A 26035-nucleotide genomic window follows, 5' to 3' on the forward strand; every position below is an offset into this window, starting at 1 on the left:
GCAGGGGTTTTTTTTTCCCATATGACACTCCGAAAACACTTAAATAACCTACAATCAAAATATTCTCATTGTTTTCCTTACTTATTGAAAGCAAACGGATTTTCTCTAACTTGCAGGACACCACTTGGGAGAGTAAAGTTTAGTTCCTTTCACTTACTGTATGTGAATGCTTGACAATCATTACAAATGAAGTGCTGCTTAACTATGTAATAAATCTTTTCCTTCTGTTTGCTCCTAATGTTTTTATTTAGCCTAATTTAAAACAAGTGCTCATGGTTTCTTTTGGAGTTTTTTGATAGTATTTGGTTGGGGGTTTTTTGGTGAAAATTGATGCTTTTAACAGAAGGCTTCAGCATTAAAGCATTTTTCTTTAGGGTATGCTAAGTTTAAGCAGGTAAACTGATTTCTTCAAGGGCTGCCAGGACAATTCAAGGTGTGACATGCTGTGGCCTGGCTGTTAACATTGCTACACATTATCATGTTGCTGGACTATTTGAAGAGCAAGTGTGATTACTCATCCTGTTCGCAGCAGGTTTGCAAACCAGTCACAGACAAACAGAAACTCATGTCTTGTGCCAGTAAGAATTGTGCTGCATCTGGGACTCCTCAGCAAAATTGACTTTTCATAATTTCTGTTTACACAAAGCTGCTGCCTTTTAGATTTGGGTTCTTACCAGGCCAAAACTCAGCAGAGCTTATGAGCATTTGCTCCATTTTGGTTGGTTTGTTTTCTTAGTAGATTCCAAAATTATGCTACATTAGATGATGGCATCTCAGTCAGCAGATGCCAGATACAGCATCAGGAAGGGACAATGTAGGGATCACTCATGCATGGCACTGTTTGGCTCAGGGCAGAATGAGCTGTGAACTACAGCTGTGCACAGCTGGAGTCAGCACCGGTTCCTTTCACTCCAGTCACAACCATCACTGCACTTAACACAGCTGAGTGTGTGAAAGAAGGGGTTGTTTCCCAAAAGACCCAATTCCTCCATGCTTAGGCTATTCTAATGAGAGGCAGACCTCAGCCTGACTCACCAGCCTTTCTTCTGGCTCAGATGTTAAGCAAAAAGTGTAAACAGTTTTGTTCCAATCATTATTCTAAAATTAAATAACCAGCCTTTCCACAAATTTCAAGGAACTGAATATATTGGTACCATAAGTTCAATAAAGGTAAAGTCAGAGCCACAAAATTTCCAGAAATAGAGTTTGAGTGGTGGCTTGTACCAAGAAAACACCACTGAACAGTTCTGTTTATCATAATGTTCACAACAACCTAAGATGAAACAAACTGGGGGATAACTAAATAAATATGCATTGAAGTGGAAACATTAATGAAAAAAAGGGCACAAGAAGCCTTATTAATAAATGAAGACAATTTATTACTTCAAGTGTTAATGGTAAAAAAAATTCAGCACAGCTGTTGCATTTAAAAAAGTGAAACTACAATTAAGTACTATGTTCTAGTTCAATAAACAGATGAACCCAATGTTCTTCCAAACAGTTAAGCATTATACAGTACATCTTATGAAGACCCGTAAATTAAAGAACTACTTCTTAAATTTAGAGATTAAAAAAATTCTGCATTCACAACTTTAGCTTCTTTTTTCTCCCACGCCCATCAGGAGTGCCATCCATTTTGCGCTTCTGTGCCTGCAAGATAAGATTTTGTAGTTAAGTTGTTGCCATACAGAAAGGTTGTGAGCAAGCAATGTGTTTCAAAACAAAGCAGATGGAGAAGATGGACACCCTGGCAGCTTTAAAATATGATAAATTGCAAGTGTGGCATATAGTAAATATGCACATCTTTTCTGCTGTTTGGCATTCTCCACATCTGGAAGAGCATGATTTCACAGAGGTAGAAAGTGTATAAAAACAAGTAAGGATGGTATAAAGCTTCCTATTATGAAAAGGTATTTCTAAATACCCATTTAAATACTCTGTGAACACATCTAAGAAACTTAATATTCCATCACTATTAACCTTACTGATTTCTGCACATCTGTCAAGTAAGTTGTGCTTTTAAGTTTTTGCTTCAACAGCTCTAGGCAACAACCTGAACAAATGGAGGTGGGAAAATACATAAAGGTGATATTTTAATTACAAAACAGGCCTATTTGCATACTAGCAATACTTTGAATTTAGTCAGCAAAGAGCGCTGTGAAGCATTTGTGCTGTTTTCCCAAATCTAGCTCTACAGGCCCATTTGTAAATAGATCTGTGAATGATTTAGCAGATTCTATAAATCAAAATGCCAAATACATCCCTGATGTACTTACCAGGGTAAATCTATACAGTGTACCAACCCAGTGATCCAAAACATAACAAGTTTATCTGCTCCAAAGCATGTGAGCTACACTTAAGAACCTTTTTTCTTCTATTTGACATCCTCAACTGGACTAGCTGAACACTGACATGAACTTTAGGCAGCTTTTAACATTGCTCTCTAAGTTGCTGGTTTCAAATAACTTTAGATATCACTTGTCCTAGACACTTGGAAAAACACTGTTGTCAAGTGAGCTTTTTCACAGAAATGCCTTCTAAATCTTACTGAAGATGGTTTTGGTCCACGTTTCTTCTTTTCTGCCTTTTCCTTTTCTTCCAGTTCCATGTTTTCTCTTTCAATGAGTGTGATTAAAGTATTACACCTCCTTTGTAGCTCCTGCATTACACAACATATTCAATCAGTACCTTAGGCAGCCACTTAATGTAAAAATCCTCTTAGAATATTAAAAATGCTGGTGAGTAGGTAAGTATTTTGCTGGATCTTGCCAGAATAACAAAGAAACAATTAAATATTTCATGATACTTACTTCCTGGCAGGCTTCACAGAGATGGATTTGATTGCAGATGTTTGCTTTGCAAAATACATTTATATTTAACTCAAACTGGAAAAGTGTACCTTAGAATTTTGAACTTCTCCTCCCATTTGCCATGGCTACATTTGACACCCGTACAGTTGTCAGAAAGTTATAAAGAGGTAAAGCCTTGTTCCCATGCACCTACCTCAGTATTTCAGCAGCAATTTAATTAATTTAATTTAATATTGTGATAGGCATTCATGAACAAAAAAGAGCTATATATATATATATATAGATAGAGATATATATATATATATATACCATTGCAGTTCTGGACTTGAGAAACCAGTCAAATCTGAATTGCGGCGAGTTTCGGATACATTGTCTTAATTCATCATAGACATTTTCTTTATCAAATCCTAGTTTGTGAAGCATACAGATTAGGAAGCGATCCTCCTCTTCGGTGTAATTCTTCCCTTTATTAGTACCATAGGATATTCTTAGTTGGTGGAAAGGGGCTTTATATCTCCCAATCTGAACAAAACAAATAAGACCACATAAAGCTAAGAAATAGGTCAGAATTAGCATGGAAGTCTTGTATAAAAGCATTAAATCACATGAAGACAGAAAACTAGATCTTTAAGGATCTCCCATGCTAAGTCTTCAAAAGAAAATGACTGTAGGTTCAGAACAGTGCATTTATCAAAGCTATCTAAATGGGCAAACTCTGGTTTAGACAACAGACAGCTTTGTAATCTTTTGACTAATGGCAGACTTTCACTACACCTAAAAACAGGCAAGACTGGTCAGGATTCAAATGGCAACGATCCTTTTTGACAAAAATCTTTAGGAACTGGTAAAGTCAGAGTAAGAGTAAAAAGGTACATGACAGTTAGCATGTGGTTTGGCTGCCTTCTGGCTTATTGAGTCTGACACTTCTTCCCTAGAAGACAACTAACTCAGCAAACCTGAAATAGGGAGAAAATTCCTACAAAGTGTCTTAATTAACTATAAATCTCTTCACTACCAAATACTACTTGGTGAAACACAAACAAGAACAAAAGCTTCCTCTGTTGGATCAGTCTTTTTTAAGTGCTCTCTAATCTCATGTTTCTAACTCCCTGTCTTCTGCTGTCTCTGTTTCTACTTAACTCCATTTCTCTCCACCTGTTTTCCTATGTTCCTCTCTCCATTGCTCTACCCATTTCTCTCCCCACCTACCTCTCTCCCCCTCTTCCTCTGTTTCTCTCTCCATCTCTCTATCCCTCTCCATTTTTCTCTCCATCCCTCTATCTCCCCCATTTCTCCCCCTCTCCATCCCTCTCTCTCTGACTCCATCCCCCTCTCTCCATTTCTCTCTCTCTCTCTTAATTTCAGTTCCATGTGTCCAGAAGGAACTGTGCTCCTCCCCAAAGCCTGTACCATGTACAGGAGTACACAGCACTCTGAACTGCGTGCTGTAATACACAAGACTGTTACAAACACCAAGGTAGACCATAGCTAAGGGCGTCATCACAACACTTCCGTGGGATGGAAAAGCCACGGGAAGAAATTGCTGAGTGTTATGCAAAGAGGCCAATGTCATGCCCAAGATGTCTTCATACATAAGCAGCACTGGCCAGACAGGCCAGAGGCATCTCCCCTCACTGGCACCAGGAAAAAAAAGCAAGAAACTGAGCAAACCCACCTTTGTATCAAGAGCCTTTTTTATGCTGATTCGTCTCTGAATTCTGGCTTCTCCTCTTTCAATCTGAGCCATGATCTTCTCTATGTCTTGGAGTTCATTGCATCTTTCCCAGAACACAGCTAAGAAAAGAACAACTTCTTAGTATCTTATCATGCATTGTAAAAGTCAGAGGTTTAACCTTAAAAAAAGGATGTTAGCTGTTCCTTCCTTTTACCAGAGCTTACTGCTGTGTAACAACAGACATGGCTTGAGCTGGTAAGAAACCTTCCCTTCCAGCTACCATGTGCTGCAGTAGTACAAATGCTATTTTGAAGAGGGTAGATACTGCAATCTTCAGTTTAAGTGAGGTACAATACAGGCCAGTAAGACTTTTGTGTGTCAGTCTCCTCAAAGGAAAAAAGCTTCTTCAAATGAAAATGGATGTAACAGAACACAGTTTTATCAAGAGAAGCAAGAGGGCAACTGAGTGCCCGAAGACAAGCAAGTGCCTGGAAGACAATTAGGTGTTTAAATAAGGGGTTTTTGTAGAAGATTTTTTCACATTTTCAACTTGCTCTACACCTTTAGAAATGCAGTACCAGGACTTTGCAGCTACACTACAGTGGAAAAAAAAACCTCTTCTAAAGAGAGGTTAAGTAGCCAAGTGGACTCAGGTTACCAGTGGTCACTGTAGGCTCAATCGTGATGTATTTACTGTGTTCTGCTCTCGAGGAGGAGGCAAAGGTTAACTTCTCTTTAATGAATACAAGGAAAAGGGAAATCTCTTCAGCTTAGCAGTGTTTCTCAGCATTTCCTTTTGTAAAAATTAACAAGAACTGAAGACAGTGCTACCCAGTTAGATTCAGGATATAGTGAAGTGGCTCAGGAGGAGTTTACGTGTGCATTTTAGTACAGCCTTAGATGTGCAGGTGGTAATGACGGTAAAAGACACATCAGCAGATCCAAAACACATCAATATAATTCCACCCCAAAAATCTTAAACAGCAGTGTAAGAAATTCTCAGCAGTAGGATGTTACCATGTTCTCAGGCAGTTCACACGAGCCAAGCAGAGTTAGATACTCTCAGAGCTGAGCACAGAATTAAGTTACCTGAATACTCAATGACTTCCTCTGGGGTTTTTCCTTCGACTTCTCGTGCTATATTTTCAATGTCATCACGGCCCCACTTCTCATTGGCTTTGATGAACTGGTTGAAATCTCTCTTATTCCAGTTAGTGAAGCCCTATACAGCAATCAAGAGGAAACATTGCACAGAGGTTCAGGATTTGTCCATCTCTGAATTTGATTCAACCGGTTTCTTGAAATTGCGTGTAACACTTCCATCATTCCACAGTGTTAAACCTTTTCTTTCTCTGCAGTTTAATTTAGTAGAACTCTTTTCATACTGCAGTCACTGTAGTCTCTCTATTTAAATACTGCAAAATGACTAGCACTAGTTCTTTATTTACCTAGTAATTTCTGATAAGTTTTCAGCTGAAAAATTAATAGTCTCCTCCTCCTAATAGTCTCTCTGTGGGATTACTTTCTAAGAAAAAAAATTGCTCAAGTGAAAGCAGTGTAATGGCTTTTGTTTTTGTCAAAAAGGCCCCCCAAGTGCCTCACAAACAATTGCATCATTGCAGTGACCACTGCATGGTCACTTTCCCTCAGAAGGACTAAAGCCATCTTGTGATGGTGATTTTCAGCAGAGACACAAGTAGCACTGCTGAAGTCATGAGCTAAAGTAGGTTCATTTCATATTACCAGTAGCTTTTACAAGTAGTGGGAAGAAGCAAGTTGTGCCAGCCATGTTGTGATTTAGCCACAGCTTACTGGACTGTACTGATTCCTGACCTCTGTGATTCTGGTGTCTCCACAGTGAGCTGTTCCAGCTCATTACTACGCAAGCAAGAAATCCTGTCCTGTAATTCCGATCCCCTGCCAAAATACAACGTGTAAATAAAATATCCAAATAAAGCATATCAAGCATTCACCTGTTTTAAATTATTTAAATATACAGGCTTCCTAATTATATACCTATTCAGCTCACACCCTTCTTTTAGCGAGGGGAACTATCCACTACCAGATGTAGTTTAGGAAAACTGACTGTTCAGACTCCGAGATTCACTTCCATATGGGTGTGACACTGAGGCAGAATATGTGCATTAAATAATGTGGAATGCAGCACACCCAACTCTGCAGCCATCCTGCAAGGTCTCATGGAAAGATATCACAGTCTATAGTCAATGCCAGACAAGGATTCAGGAGAATCCAAGCGCACTAACTTGGTGCACATTCCTCAAAGATATCCTATGACATAGGCCTCTGACAAACCTAATGCTAGAAACTCTTTTCAGTCTGAACCAAACTTTGCAGATCTGTTAACTACAGCACATGCCAATCAGTGACCAAGAAATGTTCCCATAATGCTGTGAAACACAAAACAAGCTTCAGCTGATTTCAGTCTCATTGAAGACCCAACAATACCTGGGTTAGAAGTTTCTCTTTTTCTTCTAGTTCTTCATCATTAAGAGGTTCAGCCTCATCAATCTTAAGCTGCTCTTCCTTTTGTGCTTGGGCTGCATTTGGGAGATCAGGATTACGAGGTACCTGAAAGATTTTGCACTTTGTAAAACTGAATTTTTCACAGATAATTACTAATTGTCACCTTTCTGTTAATATAACCTAATAGTTTCTATAGCTGAACATGAATTTATTTCATTTAAATTACTGTGAAAGGCTGGAAAAGTACATATTCTCCTACTGTTGCATTAAACTGTTCCATTGCAAGAATTTACAGAATAACACAGAAGGGACTGGACCTTAAAGATCATTTCTTTTCCAACCCCCACCTTCTGCTTAGATGAGGATGCTCAAAGGCTTGTCCAATGTGGCCTTGAACACTTCCAGGGAAGTGGAATGTGTGTCATCCACAGCTTCTCTGGGCAAATTGTGCCAGTGCCTCACCACACTCACAGTGAAGAATTTCCTTCCAATACCCAACCTAAACCTGCCCTCTGTCAGTTTAAAGTCACTCCCTTGTAAAAAGTCCCTTTTCAGCTTTCCTGTAAGCCCCCTCTAGGTACTGAAAGGCTGCAATCAGGTTGCTCCAGAGCCTTTGCTTCTCCAGAGTGAACAATCCCAACTCTCAGCCTTTCCTCTTAAGAGAGGTGCTCCATCCCTCTGGCCAAGGAAATTCTTCAGTTACCTTGTAACCAATTGTTTTCCTGTAGTAGAGAATCTCTTTTTCCAAGAGTTCAAACAGGCGAGGAGGAAAGAACTGGAAGTCCTGTACATTTGGCTGTTTTGGAGGCCGTGGAGCCTGAAACACAAAGTTTGCATTTGCTCCCTTTCACATCCAGAATCTGCTTTCTTTAAGAAGTGATTTAAGTTTATGAGCAAACAAAAAGCATTATTATTACAAAAATGCACTCTCTTAACTTGGGGGGAAAAAAGTCACACTAAGCAAGACACACCAACCATCACAAAGAATTCTAAAAGTAAAAGAGCAGTGAGAGAAGGAGAAGAGAGGTGTTTTGGGAGGAGGAGGTGGCTGGTGAAAAAGTCACATGTGTTTAAAGCATCAATCTTCCACAGGAAAATTTAGAGCTGCTTAAATAAGAACCAGAAAAATCTTGATCTTAGCCTCCCTAACATCTTACAAGTTTCATACTGTTCTTATTTTTTCTCACAGAAGTTTGTCTCAAGTCTTCTGGAAATTTTTTTCTAAATTTAAATAGTCTCTCCACTTCATAAAAGTGAACAGAGCAGTTTTTATGACATAAGACCTATTTGTTGCTTAGAGCTTTAGCCATTTACCATGCATATTTAAAAATTTTATTTCTTTTGATTACTCAACTCACCTTGGGTGCTTTTGGTTCACTGACTCGAAGAGCCTCTCTGAAGTAAGCATCCACAGCATAATTGGCTTTTCTTTCTCTTTTAGGTGGTTCAATCCACTCTGTAAATGCCAACTGTAAAAACAAACCCCATCACCCCCAAAACCAAAAATTAAGTCTTGCAAGACCATGAGACCAGCTACAAGTTTTATGTAAAATTAGATCTACATCTACTTCATTATAAGTGTTATAAGTGTTATTTAAACTACTTTCATAGATAACACTGTATTTTACCCAACACCTCTTAAATAAGTATGATTAAAACATGCAATTCAGTGCATTCCTCCAAAAGAAACTTAAAACATTACCTTCTGTTTTTCTCTGTAGTCTTCCCCTTCAAAATTATACACGCTAGATTCAGTATCCATAGTAAAATTCCTAAGGGAGCTTTCACCCATCTTTGAAAGTTTTTCGTTCATTTCCGCAGTCTTGGACAGGGGATACAGAAAAGAATAGTAGCCATTTGGATGGTACTTCATTATTTAACATCTCATTCCCAGATAGAACGGGAGCCATTTTGGAAGGCACGTCATTATTAAACACCTCATTCCAGAAAGGAGCCACTCTGAAAGGTACTTCATTTTAAAACATCCCATTGCCAGAAAGAAGAGGAGCCATTCTAGAAGGTACTTGACTATAAAACATCTTATGGACAACATCAGAAAAAACAAACACAACTGAGTAACACAAAAACCCTCTACAGCAAAAACCCCTTTTCTCTCCAGCTTGGAACCAAGTTATCATCCAGAGACTCACTATCTTGCCATCACATTTAGATCTACAGGTGAGCTTCCCCTTTTCAAACCTTCTCACCTTCTTTGCCCCTCTTTCCAAAATGTGATCAATATCTTCATCTGTAATCTCACTATCCTTTGAAGCAAACACGTGTGTTGCTCCATGTCTGATCATTTGCAGCATTTCATCCTTTCCAAGTTTATTCAGGTTTTGATCCACCAGTCTTCCTAAAGATAAAAATGCTTGAGGATAGCAACTCACTAAAGAGTTTATGTTATGGAAGGAGCAATACAGGATGTTCTCCCCCTTATACACATACAAGCTACATATTACTGATTCCAAGCAAGTCAACTAAGGTTACCTTACTTTTCTCCACCTATTAGAAAAAGGAAAGGCATTCATTTAAACTTAAAGAAGAAATTGAGTGCTTTAAAAAGCCAAATCTGACTATATCCCACTAGGCAGGTAAGCAAAAAGTTAGTGAGGAAATGCCTACTCCTACAGTAAAACAAATTTTCAAGTAGATGAGGCATTTGCACACCCTTCAGAGCTCAGCTGAGGCAAAAGCAACATTCCCACTGGTTCTTACTGGCTGATTCCACCATGATTTACAATGGGAGAAGAAGGGAATTTCACCCTAGATACAAAGTGCCGTCATGTACTTACCTTGCTGGATGACGATGGAATCCAGGCGCAGCTTCATTTCTGCCCGCTCCACTATCCTCTCCTCCACGGTATTGTCTGTGATGAACCTGAACACCCGCACAGTCTTGGTCTGCCCAATTCTGTGCGCTCGATCCTGCCCAAAACAGTGACAAAACATTTAGCACTTGCCTTCCAGCATGGCTACATAACTGGGTTTAAGATTTTCATTATTTCCAGCACACGAATTTACAAAAGAGAACAGCACAGGTCACTTCAATGTTTACAGCTATCCATGGCTACCCAAGATATTACATTTTTATCTACATTGCAAGTTTGGGGTTTTTTTTTCAATAACATTGACAGTGAGTCTGTCTCTATGTGTCATAGCTAAAAAAAAGCAGGATTTACAGCAGGGGTTTTTCATTAAATCACACAGACGAGAAGACTTGGATGCTTCTGAGCTCAAGAAACCTTCTGTAGAATCAAAGCATGAAGAAATCACCTCTCTGCTGACCAAAGCTGCCTTTCTCAAAATCCTTCAGTAGTGCCATGAATAGTTCAAGAAAAATACAATACCCTGCCTCTCCTGACTAGTGAAACATGAACCACTGGAAGAATCAGTATTCTCAACATACACCTGTAGTGGTAGCTGGTACTGCCTCATTTGAGCTATTAGACACCAGTTCCATCATTCTTTTGAAGTGATTTTTGCTAGAGTACTTGAGACCCACAGGTTAACTGAAATAATTAAAGACATTTCCAAGACTTGTCTCTGAAAAGCCTCATTTGTCAAAAAAAACCCCAAAAACAAAAAACCAAAAATCCACTGGCGGTTTTTAGATAGCTTTGCTTTCTTAGGTGCTCACTAATGTCCTTGACATGTATCCAGGATGGAGATGCATCCACATCGACTTCAAAAAACCCCTAAGGATAGTCGCTAAAATGAGATCCTTTCATTACCATCACCATAAAAGCAGTTTTTGAAAAGTTTAATTCAACTTTTCTTTATCTTATTTTCAAGATCGCAGGAAAAACTGTGAAAACATATTCACCTCCACTCCCCACAATAGTAAAGCTTTAGAGCTTCATAGTTTTGGGATTAACAACCTAGATTTAATTCATTTTTACTTACTCAAGTAGGCTATTTGCATTAAACAATACTAAGAGGTGTAGCATACACCCAGCATTTCCCACTGCATAAAACACTGTATAATCCAAATGTGACCAAGGACACAGTGGAAGCTGCACTTGAACTGAAAATTAGTCTTACAAATCCTGCTCCTGTGCTAAAATGGGAAAATACCAATTTATTATGGAAGTCCACATTTCTAGCAAAGTTCTGTGAGAAAAAGAAAAAAAAAAAACATAATTTCCATCTGACATCTTACCATAGCCTGGAGATCTACTTGTGGATTCCAGTCTGAATCATAGAGAATTACAACATCAGCAGTAGCCAGATTGATTCCAAGACCTCCTGCTCGTGTACTCAACATGAACACAAATTTTGAGCTGTCAGGATCATTGAATGCATTAATTGAAGCCTAAATAAATGAAAAGAATGTATCAGTTAAACAAAATGTTTTACAAGCAGTATTTTTACATAAATACAATCCTTAAAGCTGTAAATACCTGTCGCTCATTGTGAGGAGTTTGTCCATCCAGTCTGCAATATTCATAATTTCTCCACATACAGTAATCTTCCAAAATATCTAGAACTCTTGTCATCTGACTGAAGATTAGAACTCTTGAGCCTGTTTGGGTAAAAAGGTTTCTTATGCTTCCACCAAAACATAAGATTAAACAAACTCTCCAAGTCTGCACTACCAGAAAAGGAAGGATGGCAATTCCATGTACGAAGAAGAAAATTTGTTTGAATTTCAGACCCAAACTACAGTGCAGGGCTGCAGCTGCTGCTGCCACAGCACATTCATGCCATAGGACACTTTTGTCTTTCCCTGATATGTTACTGTCTAATTAATGGCTGGCTTCTCCTTTTCATTTTGTGTTGTACTCCTTAAGAAAAGTTCCCAGACATGGCAGAGTAAGATGGTAACACAAATATAAAAACATCATCAAGTATACATAATAAAATTTTGAAGTATTTGTTTGTTTTGGATTTAAGATCTCTAGAAATAAAGTGAATTCTTCTTAAGTTTGTTCTTGTCAGTTTACTTACCTGCCAAGAACAACTTAAAAAAAAGTAAATGTTCAGTACTTTATGCATATACACCCAACCATTTTCAGTCTACTGGAGAAATTTAAGTAAAACACAGGATATAACAAAGTTTCTACTTCCTTATGGTCCTTTGGACTCAAGGGTTAAGTCTTGAATCCGAACTCAAGAACTGAACTCTCTTGTTTAGGATACGAATTTGATTTGAGACCAGTCCAGTATTAACTACAACACCTCATCAATAAACCTGATATCAGGAAGAAACCGAGATGAAAGAAGCACAGTAACCACTGAATTGTTTGGTTTTTAGTCTTGAGTTATACAGCCACAGCTGCCTGGATGATACCTAGATACAAAGTACAGTTTACTTCTGTACTACAGAAGGTTGAGGTTGAGATGTGGTTTGGTTTTTCTGTAAAGTGTCCCCACTCACAAACCTACCTCCAACTTCTTTAGCAAGGTTACTACTGTAAGCATACTCAAAAAATAGTGAGTTAAAAATTTATTCCAGTGTCAAAACTCTATTGCAAGTGAATTTTACAGTAATCCATTTCAAAGCTAACTTTTCCATTTCAAAATAACTTTCTAAACAACTCAAGGGTTCCCCTATGTCTGAGTGTTTATAGAATACACAGAAAAAACTCAGGTACTGTTCAAAATCACATCCAGCAAGAAAGACCAACATTTCACACAGGATTTGACTTGAACTATGTATGAGGACTCTGAATCTGAAATGGTCCTTCATGGCAAATCAAAGGTGTGGCTAAAATACTACAAAATTATATTTCAGATAGCTAATAAGACTATGAAAGAAAATCTAAAGCCCCAATCAAATGATGTTTTTATGGTGTGAACTTAGCTGGGATGAAAAAATAGGAAAAAAAAAAAAAAAGAAATCAAAACACTTCAGCACAAAAAGCCATTATGGACTACTGATCCAAGCTGGTATCATACTAGAAACCCACAATAATCCTGGCTAAAGTCTGCTGGGTTTTGCTCAGAATACACAAAAACATTACTGAACCAAAAAACTCTCAAAACCCCAGAAAGGAGACACATACCTTGTTCTTTCAACTTAGGTAGCAATTTGTCCAGAACTACCATTTTGCCACTGTTGGTGACCAAATGCATGTCTGTTGTATAAGGTGGGCCAGGCTCTGCTCCATCAAAGAGGTAAGGGTGATTGCAGCATTTCCGCAGCTGCATCAGGATGTTCAGCAGTCTCATCTTGTCCAGCTTCCCAGCTGAGTTCAGGATATCTATATCCTTCATCAGGATTCGGGTGTACCTACAGCAAGGAAAGAAAAACCCTTCTGTTCACTCTAAAATGAAGTCTAAAATGAAGCTGGGGGATGATTTACAAGCTGCATCTTTTGCTGGTGCAGGGGGAGGAGGAGGAAAGGTTTGAATATGTGTAAGCCAGGAAAAGCCTGTGGGAGACAGAACCTGGCCTCAGCATCATGGCAGCCGTGGGACATGGTTTGGGTGTCATTCTTTTGCCTCTGGGCAAGTCAGAAATGTAGCACAGACTCACAGAATCGATTGGGTTGGAAGAGAACTCTGAGATCATCAGTTCCAACTTTAGGCTAAACACCACCATCCACTGGGTGCCACGTCCAGCTGTTTCCTAAATACCTCCAGAGATGGTGAATCCATCACCTGTCTGAGCAGTCTATTCCAATGCTTGACAACCCTTTCCTTTAAGAGATTCCTCCTGATGTTTGACCTGAACCTCCCTTGGTGTAGTTTGATGCCATTTCTTCTTGCTCTGTTGCCTGGGAGAAGAGGCTGATGACCCCCTCGGCTGCACCCTCCCATCCAGGAGTTGTGCAGAGCAAAAAGGTTCCTCCTGAACCTCCTTTCCTTCAAGCAAGAAGTTAAGCAACTTCTCCTAAGTCTTTAGGCTACAAATACTGTCTTAAAGCTCACTCTACCCTTCATTTAATCAGGTAAATCTCCCTGACATGCATGGTTCTGTCACAGCAGTGTCAGAAAGAAACAGGTAAAAATACCAGAGAGAATAAATTGAGTTCTACACAACCTTCAAGTCACAGACAGCACATTCCTTCTGAGCCTTAACCACAGCCCAGTCATGCATTAATTACCATTCTCGCTGCATTTTGCTGAGGCCCACATAAATTTTAACTTCCTTCTTTGGAGGCAAGCTTTTCTCCACATCAGCCTTGATGCGACGCAGAAGGAATGGTCGTAGCACCTGGAAGAGGTTCATCATTAAATGCACTTTGGAAACTGAAACACTTATCAGGTCAATGGACGAATCAAAGAGCAGATATTCTTTATCACAGATACATGATCTAGTGTTAGACAATCTGAAAAAAAAAAAGCAACCTATATGGAGAAATTATTTGCTATACGTGGGATATACATGTGCTTCATTTGAGAGACTCAAAGATTAGGTCAAAATCTTTGACCTAATGGTTCTGTGTCCTTTGACTTCATTTTGCTTGACTGAAAATTTGTGGAATAATCTCTCTCATCCTCATAGTCTATCATAGGAAGCATTAGAAGAACTGCCTGGGATTTAACTTAGGTAAACGTAACCCTTGTATAAAAGCCAAAAGGACTCACCATATGAAGGCGCTCCACCAGTTTTTGATCCCCTAGACAGTTGTTGGTATCAAACCACGAATCAAAATCCTGTATCAACAAAATAATTGGTTTAGAAGAGGCTTCCTTTCAAGGTACAATAGCATCACGATGGTGAACAAATACAACTCTCATATGGCCAGGAAGTAAAAGAACAAATTACCTTATTTGGCCTATTTTATGAAAAGCTTTGTAACAAACATTTCTAACTCAATCTATCACTTATCAGTAACTGACACCACTAACTATACATATCCAGTCTACTTTCAAATTGGAAAAACCAGCAAAATTAATTTGATTCAGAAACAAAAGACTTACTTCAGCTGAGTTAAAGACATCTGGCAAAAGGAAGTTGAGAAGTGCCCAGAGCTCATGTAAATTGTTCTGAAGTGGAGTTCCAGTTAACAGCAGCCGGTTGGTAGTCTTGAATTCCCTTACAATTTCTGATAACTGAATGGCATTGAGACATCACCAAATATTAAACATATATATATATAAACATTACTAGTCTCTACACCACCACCTAAATAACCCACACAGATCTCTTTCTTAGTGTAAAATAAATTACCTTTGATTTTTCATTTTTAATCCTGTGGGCCTCATCTATAACAAGGTATCTCCAGTTGAACTTTTTGAATACTGACTTCTCTTTGATAAGCATTTCATACGACGTTACACAGACATCCCATTCTCCAGGCAGCAACACATCTCTCACAAAGGCAGCCTAGGTAACAAGGTGACAGCTGGTTACTGAGGCTTTGTCAAATTTAAAGCAAAAAGAACACAGCAGCCCTGTTACAAGTTTCCTATTTTAAGTCTCATGAAGGCAGTGTTTTGTCTTCATAAAAGGAGACTACAAATCTTTGAACAAGAAATTATGAACATAAAGTGATGAAGCATTATCTGGGCAACACACATATGAATTGTAAGCTGGTTATACTCCAAGTAGGCAGCATTGTAGGTCTTAAAGCACTACAAATGCAAGTAATGTCCCTCTCCAGGAAGCAAAGGGGAAGGACTGCTGGATTTACACAGGAACACACAGGAAAAACTGTCATATCCAAACTTACTCGCTGGTCTTTGTCACCAATCAAACAAACTGCTCGAAGTGTTGGTACCCATCTCTTGAATTCATTCATCCAGTTCTGCAGAGTGGACTTAGGAACTAACACCATGTGAGGTCCAGGAATGTTTCTGTAGTGTTTCATATAGCCAAGAAGAGAAATTGTTTGCAGTGTCTTCCCAAGACCCTGGAAGACACATTAATGTGTTAGAAAAAAGAAAACATCTCAGAAAACACCTTTGAAAATGAAAACCCAAGAGTGAGCTCTGAGCTCAGCATGGAAGGCACTGAAACATGAATGAGGGAGCTACAAAAAGCATATCAAAACACTGGTTAGGAAAAGCTTGCCGGGTTTCCCCCATTTCATAATAACAAAGTAGCAAGAGTATCACTCTGAAACCCTGGATTATGAAGTTAGAATTTTGCCTTACCTTTCAAGTAAGACAACTTGTTAAAAGTACAAGGAAACATTATTTCCTAAAACTTTATTTTGTAGACTATGGCGTACTCAGGTTATTTAGAGGTCAAACTTTAAAAATTTGACTTAGGTATTCTCTTAAACTTGACATAAAAGTGAATAAATTAGGAACCCTTAGGAATTTTTTTTTAATTTATTCAGTTACTGAGGTATTAATATTAATAACTTTGTCACCATAATATTATAGATTGTCATATATGCTGTCATATTTTGTATAGATTATGTTATTAATGCTTCACAATCGTAAATATGTTCTAATTAATTTTTAAAGTGTAAAAAACTGCATATCTCAAAGAAGAAAACAAGTACTGAAAGTCTGGTATAACATGGTATCTTCAACATATAATTTTTACTAAAACAAAACTGAGGAAAAACTGAAAAAATCAGATAATTCCTATACTTTAAGTAATTCAAAAATATGATTCAAATGCATGGGAATTAAAAACCCCAAACGCCATCAGCACAAGTAATTTCTGTTTCTAAAATTCGAGTCTCTGTCTTCAAAAAAACCAAAATCCACCAGGTACAAGAAGTGGAAAAGGGTTCATAGGCTGTGTCAGATGTGTTAATAACTTTAAAAAAATTAATACCGAAGAAAAAACAAAAAAAAAATTAATAATAATATTTCATATCTTTAACACAAAATGGATATTGGAATACCACAAATCCAAGGACTCACAAAGCCTCCGAGGTGTTTTTGTTAAAACCCTCTCCATTTAGCCAAAAAAAAAATCTATTCATAAGTATGTATGTTTAAAAAGACCTCAATGTATTTAAAAGTGAACCATGTTACTAAACAGTAATTTAAACTCTTTTGTTTCTAACTTATCTTTTAGTTTCATTACACAGAAATTACAAGATACAGGAAATACAATACACTGAAATGTTAGAGTTATGTCTCTTCTTTTCTACTCCTTATGAAAAAGAGATACATCTCAAATTATTAAGGGGACAAAAACACCTGCCTTTGAAACTACTACAACAACTTCTTCATTCATCCCTTATATTTTGGGGAAAAAGAATAAAAAATACACAGCTGGCCAGTGCCAACTGAAATGCCCATGGTCATGATGTATGAGAAATTTTAACACAGCTGCCTAGGTACATCTATCTTTGCAGAATTTTTTCAAGAAAATTCCCACTGCTGTAGCTGTTCTGTGGACATCAGTCCATAGAGGACACTCATATCCTAATATCTACACATGGCTCTAACAACAGGAAGTGTTTCCACATTTGATGCTCTTTTCTTATCTGACACTCTCCTCACAAGGGCAGCTGAAGAATACCATAACAAAACACCTGCAATTTAGACAGAAAACAAAGGACATGTCATTCTGTGGAACAAGTCCCCTCCACCAACCTGATGTTCCTAAAGGCTGATGGATTCCCTTCCCATATTTCTGAAACCTGCCTGCATGATTTATTTAAATTAAAATACCTTTGACACTCTCAAAATTATTGATTTTAAACACAGTAGAAAAATAAAACTGGCAAACTATATATTGCATTTTGTGTTATTAAAACTCCCATATATATACACACACTGATGGACTAAAATGGCATTGTACTGCATGTGTTCTGGAGTGATCCTAAACACAGGCCCTGTGCATACCATTTCATCTGCCAGGATGCCATTGATGCCATTTTCATACAGAGAAATGAGCCAGTTCAGGCCTCGGATCTGGTAATCACGCAGTTTTCCCCATTTCACATCTAAAAGACATCAAAGAATAGATTCAAAGATACACAAAAACTTCGGAAAGAACTTTACCACCTGTTGGCTGCCAACTGACAGTGATTACCAAAAATACAGAACAAATTCAAGTAATAAATTCAAGTAATAAATTCAAGGACAATGCAGAGTGGAGACAGCAAGATATTAATTTTGTTTCTGCAAGTTGCTGCAACAGCTTTGTTTTCTGCAAGGACCCAAAGCACACAGAAATTCTAAATCCATCATCACTGTCAAAATGAGAACACAGTCAAACATTAAAACAACAGAATACTGAATACCATTAAATAAATTGGAAGCTGTTAGGTCCTTTATATCAGAATATAGATTACATATGTAAAAATAATCAGATGACAAACTTAAAAACTCTTTCTTATTAACTGAAACACAGCAACTGGATTGCTAAGGGACAAGACTCACTGGATCATCTTTCTGGACCACAACGAAAATAAGCAGTTCCTCAATAATACATTTTGTACCATTAGCTCAGTGCTCAGTTCCTCCCTCTCCTGTCCCCCCAAATTATTTCACTATCCTTGGAGAGTATGCAAATCAAGTTCATTTTTAACATTTTGAAGAAAAAGCACAGGGGCAAAAAAAAAAAAAAAAAAGGAAGGAAACACACATGATGGAGATTCTTCAAATCGAGTGCAGACATTTGTTGTCTTGGAGCTTTCTGTTAACAGCTCCTCATCCTCTTCCTGCTCTGTTCTACGGTGTCGATAGCTGGAAAAGTCCAAGAATGCAGTAAGTTTCTGGACAAATTTAAAAGACATCAAGTTGCTGCAAAATTAAATCTAATGTAAACTAATGTATATATTGCAATACAGAATGCAAACACTCAAAGAAATTTCTAGCAACATTCTTCCCTAGAATTCATGTTCAGCAGGCTCAAATATCAGCCCAAAGTGACTGGACAGGGATCACTACTGGCCTTTAACTACAAGACAGGGAACAACACTGCATTTAAGGTCTGCTGCACCTGCCAAACACTGCAGCCACACAAGCTGCAATGAAGGCAATCCAAATTTCTAGACTTACAATTTTCAAGCTGCCTGCAAGGTGTTGCATAGCGATGTTCTCCATGAGCTCTTACAATTTAGAGCCATGACTGCCTTACTTTTCTGGCCCTGCTTTTCTTCATGCTGGAAAGCAGCAACACAAATCTCTTGTAACTCCTTGAATTCTTAAGCAATCATGAACTTACAGATGGGCAGTTGAAAATAAAAGGCACACACACAGACACAGGACAAAAGCATAGCAAGTTCAACTTCCACTTTTAAAGTACAATAAAATCTTATTTATAGTACGTGTTATCACTCACTCGCCAGCTGACAGTAAATTCTGTTTCTCATCCTTCTTTATTCGTGGACGTCCAGGTTTCATTTTTAAAGGTGAAGTTGGAGTTTTCTGAGCAGCAGGCTGAATGAAATGAGCAAAGAGCTCAGTCTGCTTCAACAGATACTCAAATCTGTTTGCTCTGTCTGTTTGCTGGTGACAAAGGAAAATTAAATGGAACAGGTGAGACATTCCAGTATGTATTAATTCAAAAGAAAAACAAACAAATACTTTTTCAATATAGATTCACATTCCTTTATACACATCACTACAACACCAAAGAAGAGATGAGTAACATCAATGTACCTGCTGCTGACAGATTCAATACTCTTTTGTGGGGACAAGGCTCATCTTTGCTACGCAGCAAGATCCAAGCTGTGAGACAGACCTGTGGCCAAACTGGCTTTGGCACAAAGATTGCCCAAGCCTCACTAGATAAAGCCAGACTCCCTTAAACAACTTTATTCAATCAAAAGTGATAGTCCCACTCCCCAGAAATTTTCCCCCACACATCACACACAGGATTCTTCACTGTACTAATTAATTTCTAACCAAACTGGCAACAACTACTCCCTACTGGGCTGATGACCTGCCTGCTCAGCAAGATACAGCACCTCCCTGTGCTGTCAGATAAGCAACAGGGCTGGCATCAAAGGGGACAGTGAGGACAGGACAGATCATGGCCACAAGCCAGAACATGTTTCAGCAGCAGAGACCTTAGATATGCTCAGCCTAACTCATCAGGCTGCCCCTTTGATAGGAGTTGCTGCTTCTGCTGCGCAAGAAAAATGACAGCAGACAATATTAGTATCTGAAAGGTTCAGCTTCGTTGAGACAGGTTCCGTTTGGAATCAACACACCCTGCCAATGCTACACCAAAACTCTGAACAGACAAACAAGCCAAAACCAGCTTCAAGGCAAACAGTAACCACTCTGACACTCTGCCACAGCATAACCTGGTATTTAGCAATTTGCAGCACAGCTATAGGAAGTCAGTTTTCTTAGTAAAAAGGAACATATGTTCCAGGCTTCTCCAAGAGCAATGGCAGCTCTGTGAGTGTTTTCCTTCTTAGTGTGAGCAGATCCTGCACTATGGAAAAGACAGGAAGACAAAATATTAGAGTATAAAGAGACCACAAAAGAGACCTCCATGTACCACAGAGGACTCAGACTCACTCTAAGGGTGTTTTAAGCTTGAATGACACAGCTACAATCCACATCCACTGTACTGAAGTTTTCCTGTCTATTCTTCATAGGTTTTGTTTCTTTACTTTGTAAGATTCTGAGGTTTAAACTAGGTAAGATCTCACTACCATCCAAATTGCTGACCCTTTTTCTTTTTTTTTTTTACTGGCTGTACAAAACAGAAGTAGAAGAGATGCAGACTGCATTGCAGAAGGTTCCTCATTCTAAAACTTAAGTAAGGAATCTTCTGCAAGTTTTGGCCCTGCACACACATGCCCACACTTTCTTTCACTGCACCAGAGGAAGTTCTTTCAAGGGACTAACAGACATTATCTATGTCTCTAAGACAGCACACAGAAAAAATCAGGCTGTACTCTGCAACCCTGAGCTATCCTTACACCAACAGAGACACCCTTCCCATTTTCTTTATCAATGCATCTCTAAAACACAACTGCCCTTGTTAATGTGTCTGTCTAGAAATTAAGGAGACAATTCCAAGTTCACTTCCTTCAGTGTGCCACAAAGTAGCACAAAGAAATATGCAGAAGATGATGGGGATATTTTCAGTGGAAAGAATAAATAACACAGGAAGCAGCAAATTTTAAAAATCAGTTTCACTTTCCTATGAAGAAATTTCACATGGAGTCACAAATTACAAACAGGAAAAAGGCAAACAGGGAGGAACCGAGAAAGAAACTGCAATGAGATGGTCAAGAATGGGCAACTCCATCTCTTCCATTATAAAAATGATGAAAAAATAAAACCCAATGAAAATAACAAATTTTCTCCTTTCTAACCTGTGAAGCACTGAATCAGCAGCCATCTTCAAAAACCTGAAGACTCTAAAGCTTCACAAAGAGATTCCTAGAGAATCTTTCCATTTCTGGCTGAGAAGCTGAATGCTCAACTCTTTATAATCCCCCTTGCCTACAGGATGGACTGCTCTACAGGTAACTTTAAAATGCTGGAAAGGAGAATGGTCCCAGGAGTGCTTTTCTGCATATCTTTTGTTTCAAGTTACTTAAATATTTTTTTAAGACCTAGACAAATCTTTATAAAATCCATTTAAGATATTTCAAACAATATTATTTTACTTTTTTTTAATAAGTGCATAAGTACTGAACAGCTATACACAGTCCCAAATATTACATACCATTTTCTCTTCATATGTAGGATCAGTTTCCTGGATTTCTTTTTGCTTTGCCAAAGATGCATCATCAAAAGACTCCTGAGATGAAAAAGAATTAAGAAGAAATATTTCTGGAAAAGGGAATCTAAAGGAGAACAAACTTGTTTCACATTGTATCAAAGCAGCAAAAGCTGGCTGCGGCACCTGGTGGTGGATAGGCAGTAGTCAGCTCTCTGTTATTTCCTACACAATTACCTGGAGATGGATCCAAGATCCCTGCCACGGGGTGAGGGACAGAGCTGGGTCTCTAATCTGATTTAGCTCCATCATTAAGGCATCACATCAATGTGAATGAGGGAGGCAGCTGTGGTCCAGGAGATCAGCATGCCGCTGCCAGGGTGCTGAGCCAACCCCCCTGACGCTGTCTCTGAGGTGCACTGTCAAAGTACCAGCTCCAGGCCTGAAGTGAGGGTAATTTCCAGGTTTTTGCCAGACTACCCCAATCCCTCATTTCTCTGTACTAAAGGAACAAAACTAAACAAGAATCCACACTGCACTTTTGTCCTGAAAGCTGAGGAGGAGTTTAGGAAACTGTATTTTTCTCCTATGTAGGTTAATAAATTAAATAATGTTTATTACCCATGGTACTACTAACAACAGTACAACCAACTGGGAGAGGGCAGTCCTCCCTCATTTCCTCCCTGCCAAATCCTTAACATACTGCCTTCAATTACCAATTCTTTTGGATCAAGGCTTTTTTATCCTTGTCTCTTCTGCCATTAGGTTAACACTTTCCACATCATCTCCCATATGCATTTTCACCTTCTGTTGTTAAAACTAAAAGCAGTGAGATGATCTTTCCCCATAAACAATGCTAAGGTAACATATTACAAAATAACTCTTGAAAGGGTGAGAAAATGAAACAAACAAGATGTTTTAAAGTGTTTATTAACCGTCTGTTTATCTGAGCCAAGTAAGAATGGGGCTAAATTCAATCTTTACTGGCAAATACAGAACAAAGGAACAGGAAAAGCAAGAAACAGATGAAACAAAGGCTGGCAAGAAACAGGATGTTTGTCAGTGGGTAGTTCCTCTGGCAGGTAAAGCATGTGGAAACAGAAAAATCCTAACACAAATGTTTCACTAGTCAAAATATAAAGAATTGAGCATAAGAAGTTATGGCTAAAGCTCTTCTGGAGTCACAACCAAATCCTCTTATCCCTCACCGGACTGAGGAGGACCGTTGGAACTTCTGTTCCAATGCCCCTTTCTCCCACAATGCCGAACCTGGAAAGCACAGCAGCGCGCCCATCCGAGCCCATCATCTGCTGCACACATGACAAAACCTTGCAATTTAGCTGGAGACCAGGGAAAGGCAGGCCTTCAAATGCTCACGGCTCCAAGGCATTCCAACCCAAACTTCACTGGATGCCAGGAAATCCCTTCCCAAGGTAAAAGAGGAACAGACTTGGCAGCACAGCGAGCCCTCGCACACAAGCGCCTCCAGAGCACGCGTTTCTCAGCCTGCATACGCTAAACTCCAGCCTGGAACTGGCCCATTTCTACAGGCTCGAGCAAGATTTATTTCCCACAGTACTTTGGCTACTTGTTCATCCGAAAAACATGGCATTTGCAAATTTATTTAGAACAAGTAGGTTGAACAGCCCAGCGTGACTCAGGGTACAAAACACCCAGCGCTGAAAGCAGGACCGACCAGTTTCCTGCTATCATTAAAGAAACAACGCTGCGATAGAATTAGCATCTCCAGGCAATCACTTCCAACCCCTTGAAATTTCTGGAATATATGCACCTATTGCCAAAACAACCCTCCCACAACCCTCACACCGTCTTCCTCCCCCTCAAAAGAAAAAAAAAATAGAAAAAAGTTTTAAAGCACTTCAGCAGACAAGCATCCCTCACGCTTTTAGCCGCCGGGCTAGCTCGCCGCTGGAGCAGGAAGTGCAAAGGCTGGCCAGGGTCTCGGGGAGGCAGGGGCAGACAGAAAGCCTGGGCTGCGCGGGGGGTCCCGCCGCCCGGTTCGGAACACAAGTAAGCGGCGTGACCCGGCCGCAGGGCTCCCGTCCCCGTGTCCCAGCGGCGAGACGAGCGCGGCTCTCAGGCGCCCTGCGCGGCAGGGAGGGGGCGCGGAGGGTCGGGACACCCCCAGACACCCGCACCCCGCCGGGCCGTGCTCCCGCCGACAGGGAGGGCACAAGGGAGGGCGGCGGGACAGGAGCGCGGCCCGGCTTTGCCAGGTGCGGCCCCGCGGCCGCTCCTCCATTGTCTCCCGCGGCCCCACGCGGCCGGGGTATCCCACCTGCCGCCGGGGGAGCGGGGGGACCCCGCCGGGCCAAGCCGACTCACCTCCATCTTGATGTCGCCCCCGGCCAGGCCGGCGGCGCAGGGCGGCCCCGTCCCCGCGGCCTCGCTGGTGTTGGCGCCCGGTGGCAGCGGCGGCGCAGGCGGCTCGTTCGGCTGCGGCGGCGGCTGCCCGGCGGACATGATCCCAGCCGTGAGGAAACGGCGCTCCGCCGAGGCTCGGGCTGGTGGCGTCCGGCGGGCTGCACGCTGCGAGCAGGCGCGGGCGAACACTGGATCCCGGCAGAGGAGGAGGAAGAAGCGGCGGCCTGCGGTTCCTGGAGCGCGGCCGGCGGACGGAGCGAGACCCGGCCCGGCCCGTCCCGGCGGGAGCCGCCAAGCAGCGCGCAAGCCGCGCCGCGAGCCCGCGCTCGCGAGACTTCCTCCCCCCGCGCGGCGGGGACGGCGGGGAGCGAGCAGCGCGCAGTGCACGCCGCCGCTGGTGGGGGCGCTGCGGGGCTCGTCCGGTGCGTGCGCTGCCGGGAGCTCCGGGGGCGGAGCGCGCTGGGATCGGCCGGGATCCCACCGAGACTGCGGCGCCTCTGGGGCCGGGCACGGAACGGAATTCGTCTCTTGTAACTGCGGAGTCCTCGCCACCCTGCGATTTAGGGCTGGACAAACAACATCAGGTCAAATGTGGGCAGGCATGAGGTTTCATACCCTGCGTAAGATCACGGCATATTCCGAGTTGGAAGGGACCCGCAAGGATCATCGATCCAGCTCCTGGCCCTGCACAGGACATGCCCAGGAGTCAACCCCTGTGCCTGTCAGCATTGTCCAAACGCTTCCTGAGCTCGGTACTGTGACCTCTTTCCTGGGGAGCCTGTTCGTGCAGGCCCAGCCTCCCTATGGGGGAAGGATTTTTCCTGAATCCAACCTGTAAAAAATGCATATTATATAATTGGCTTTTCGCAAATATTAAAATGAATATTATATGTGTTATGTTAGAACAACATAACATTAAAATAGAAACGATGTGATGTAAGATACTTTTCTAACTAGCTCAAGGAATGGATGAGATAATCAAGAAATACTTCGCACAGAAATAACAGTAACAAGACGCTAAAATCCCAAAGAGAAGAATTATTGCCTCCTTATCGGGAAGGACCAGGCTTCTACCTCCTTTCACACTGCATGGAGCCAAACCGTGATTTACAAGATGAAGGGGGGGGGTTTGAAATAAACAGAAATTGTTCGAAAGGATGTTTGCATCATGTATGAGATATAGGAATATGCAACAGGCTCTTGCTTTTAAGGGTTAATCCTTTATTAGCGGACATGCTTTTATTAGGAAAGCATCTGAATGTTTGTAATTGTTTGCTTTTTTATTGTCCTAACTCTGATTGTCCAAATTCTTATTGCTGTAATTTGTATTATTTTTATAACCATTTTATTACTATTAAACTTTTAAAAATTTTAAACCAAGTGATTGGCATAAAGAAGTTCATGACAGAGGTTACTGATGTGATGAACACCTACATTATGGTCAAGTACACAATAAAGCAAGAAATCCTCCCTCAGCCAGTACCCAACAGTAGAGACAACTACTTACTAACATGCTTATGAAGTTAGTAAAGAGCTGTTTAATTACAGATTTCTGTCAAATCTCTCGGGCGACACATCTTGCAATTTTGTTGCTTAGTTGAGCAATCATAACTTTAATTATCATTCTTTAAATGACTTCTTGTTAAACAAGAAATTGAAACACCACAAGTAAAACCAACTCTGATACTATTAGCTGTGTAGTAATTATGCTAATAGGCATTGCTGAACATGTATCAAAACTGTACATCTTCCCAAAATCTGGGAAACAAAAGGAGCGAAATAGTTGTTTGTGGTTGCTCCATGAGACATTCATTTGGGTTCAAGAAGGTAAGAGAGGGGTGAGAACTTGGTTTCTGTTCAGATCTTAGGGGGGGATTTATGCTTTTTTAGTTTACAATGCCAAAACAAGATACTACCCATGTGAGGTGAGATACTGCCAGTATTTCTACTTCCTCACAAGGCTGATGTTGAGCTGGACTATCCCACCAAGAGTAAATACAATTAGACTTATTTCAAAGCCATCACTTCTGCCACTGTCACTTTTCTTCTAGCCTCAGATTAACAGCCCTGCAGGCAAGAGCTGGTGTAAACACACACACCAGTCAAAGAAACCATTAAATTCATGCTATATCTGTTAAACAAACAAAAAAACAAACCCCTCAAAACAAAACAAAAACCCCAAAC

The 26035-nt window shown here is 40.3% G+C and overlaps 1 protein-coding gene across 2 annotated transcripts; it reads right to left on the reverse strand.

Annotated features, from left to right (window-relative positions):
• Nucleotides 1-1353: 1353 nt before the first annotated feature.
• SMARCA5 (SNF2 related chromatin remodeling ATPase 5) lies at nucleotides 1354-24194 on the reverse strand. Of its 2 annotated transcripts, XM_074541839.1 has the most exons (24): nucleotides 23813-24194; nucleotides 21473-21547; nucleotides 19121-19287; nucleotides 18422-18522; nucleotides 17677-17777; nucleotides 15594-15773; nucleotides 15092-15247; nucleotides 14842-14973; nucleotides 14506-14574; nucleotides 14022-14131; nucleotides 12978-13204; nucleotides 11373-11494; nucleotides 11132-11284; nucleotides 9765-9897; nucleotides 9177-9325; nucleotides 8672-8791; nucleotides 8328-8438; nucleotides 7673-7786; nucleotides 6952-7074; nucleotides 5575-5707; nucleotides 4486-4604; nucleotides 3120-3332; nucleotides 2549-2659; nucleotides 1354-1650 (listed from the first exon to the last, which is right to left on the reverse strand). In XM_074541839.1, exons 1-24 carry the CDS (start codon nucleotides 23948-23950, stop codon nucleotides 1585-1587), a joined length of 3123 nt encoding a protein of 1040 aa, XP_074397940.1. In that variant the 5' UTR covers nucleotides 23951-24194; the 3' UTR covers nucleotides 1354-1584. The 2 variants fall into 2 exon arrangements, with proteins under 2 accessions (XP_074397940.1, XP_074397941.1); XM_074541840.1 differs by lacking the exon at nucleotides 3120-3332 and having other exon boundaries at nucleotides 23813-24099.
• Nucleotides 24195-26035: the final 1841 nt, after the last annotated feature.

Source organism: Zonotrichia albicollis, chromosome 5 (assembly GCF_047830755.1).
Source record: "Zonotrichia albicollis isolate bZonAlb1 chromosome 5, bZonAlb1.hap1, whole genome shotgun sequence".
Lineage (NCBI taxonomy): Eukaryota > Metazoa > Chordata > Aves > Passeriformes > Passerellidae > Zonotrichia > Zonotrichia albicollis.

Excerpts from the sequence above, each read along its gene's own strand:
- SMARCA5 (XM_074541839.1), bottom strand. The coding sequence starts at position 23,950 with ATGTCCGCCGGGCAGCCGCCGCCGCAGCCGAACGAGCCGCCTGCGCCG. Across the intron at positions 4,605-5,574 it reads GGAAGTCATTGAGTATTCAG|CTGTGTTCTGGGAAAGATGC; the intron begins GTAACTTAATTC and ends TTCTTTTCTTAG. Across the intron at positions 3,333-4,485 it reads AAAAGGCTCTTGATACAAAG|ATTGGGAGATATAAAGCCCC; the intron begins GTGGGTTTGCTC and ends TGTTTTGTTCAG.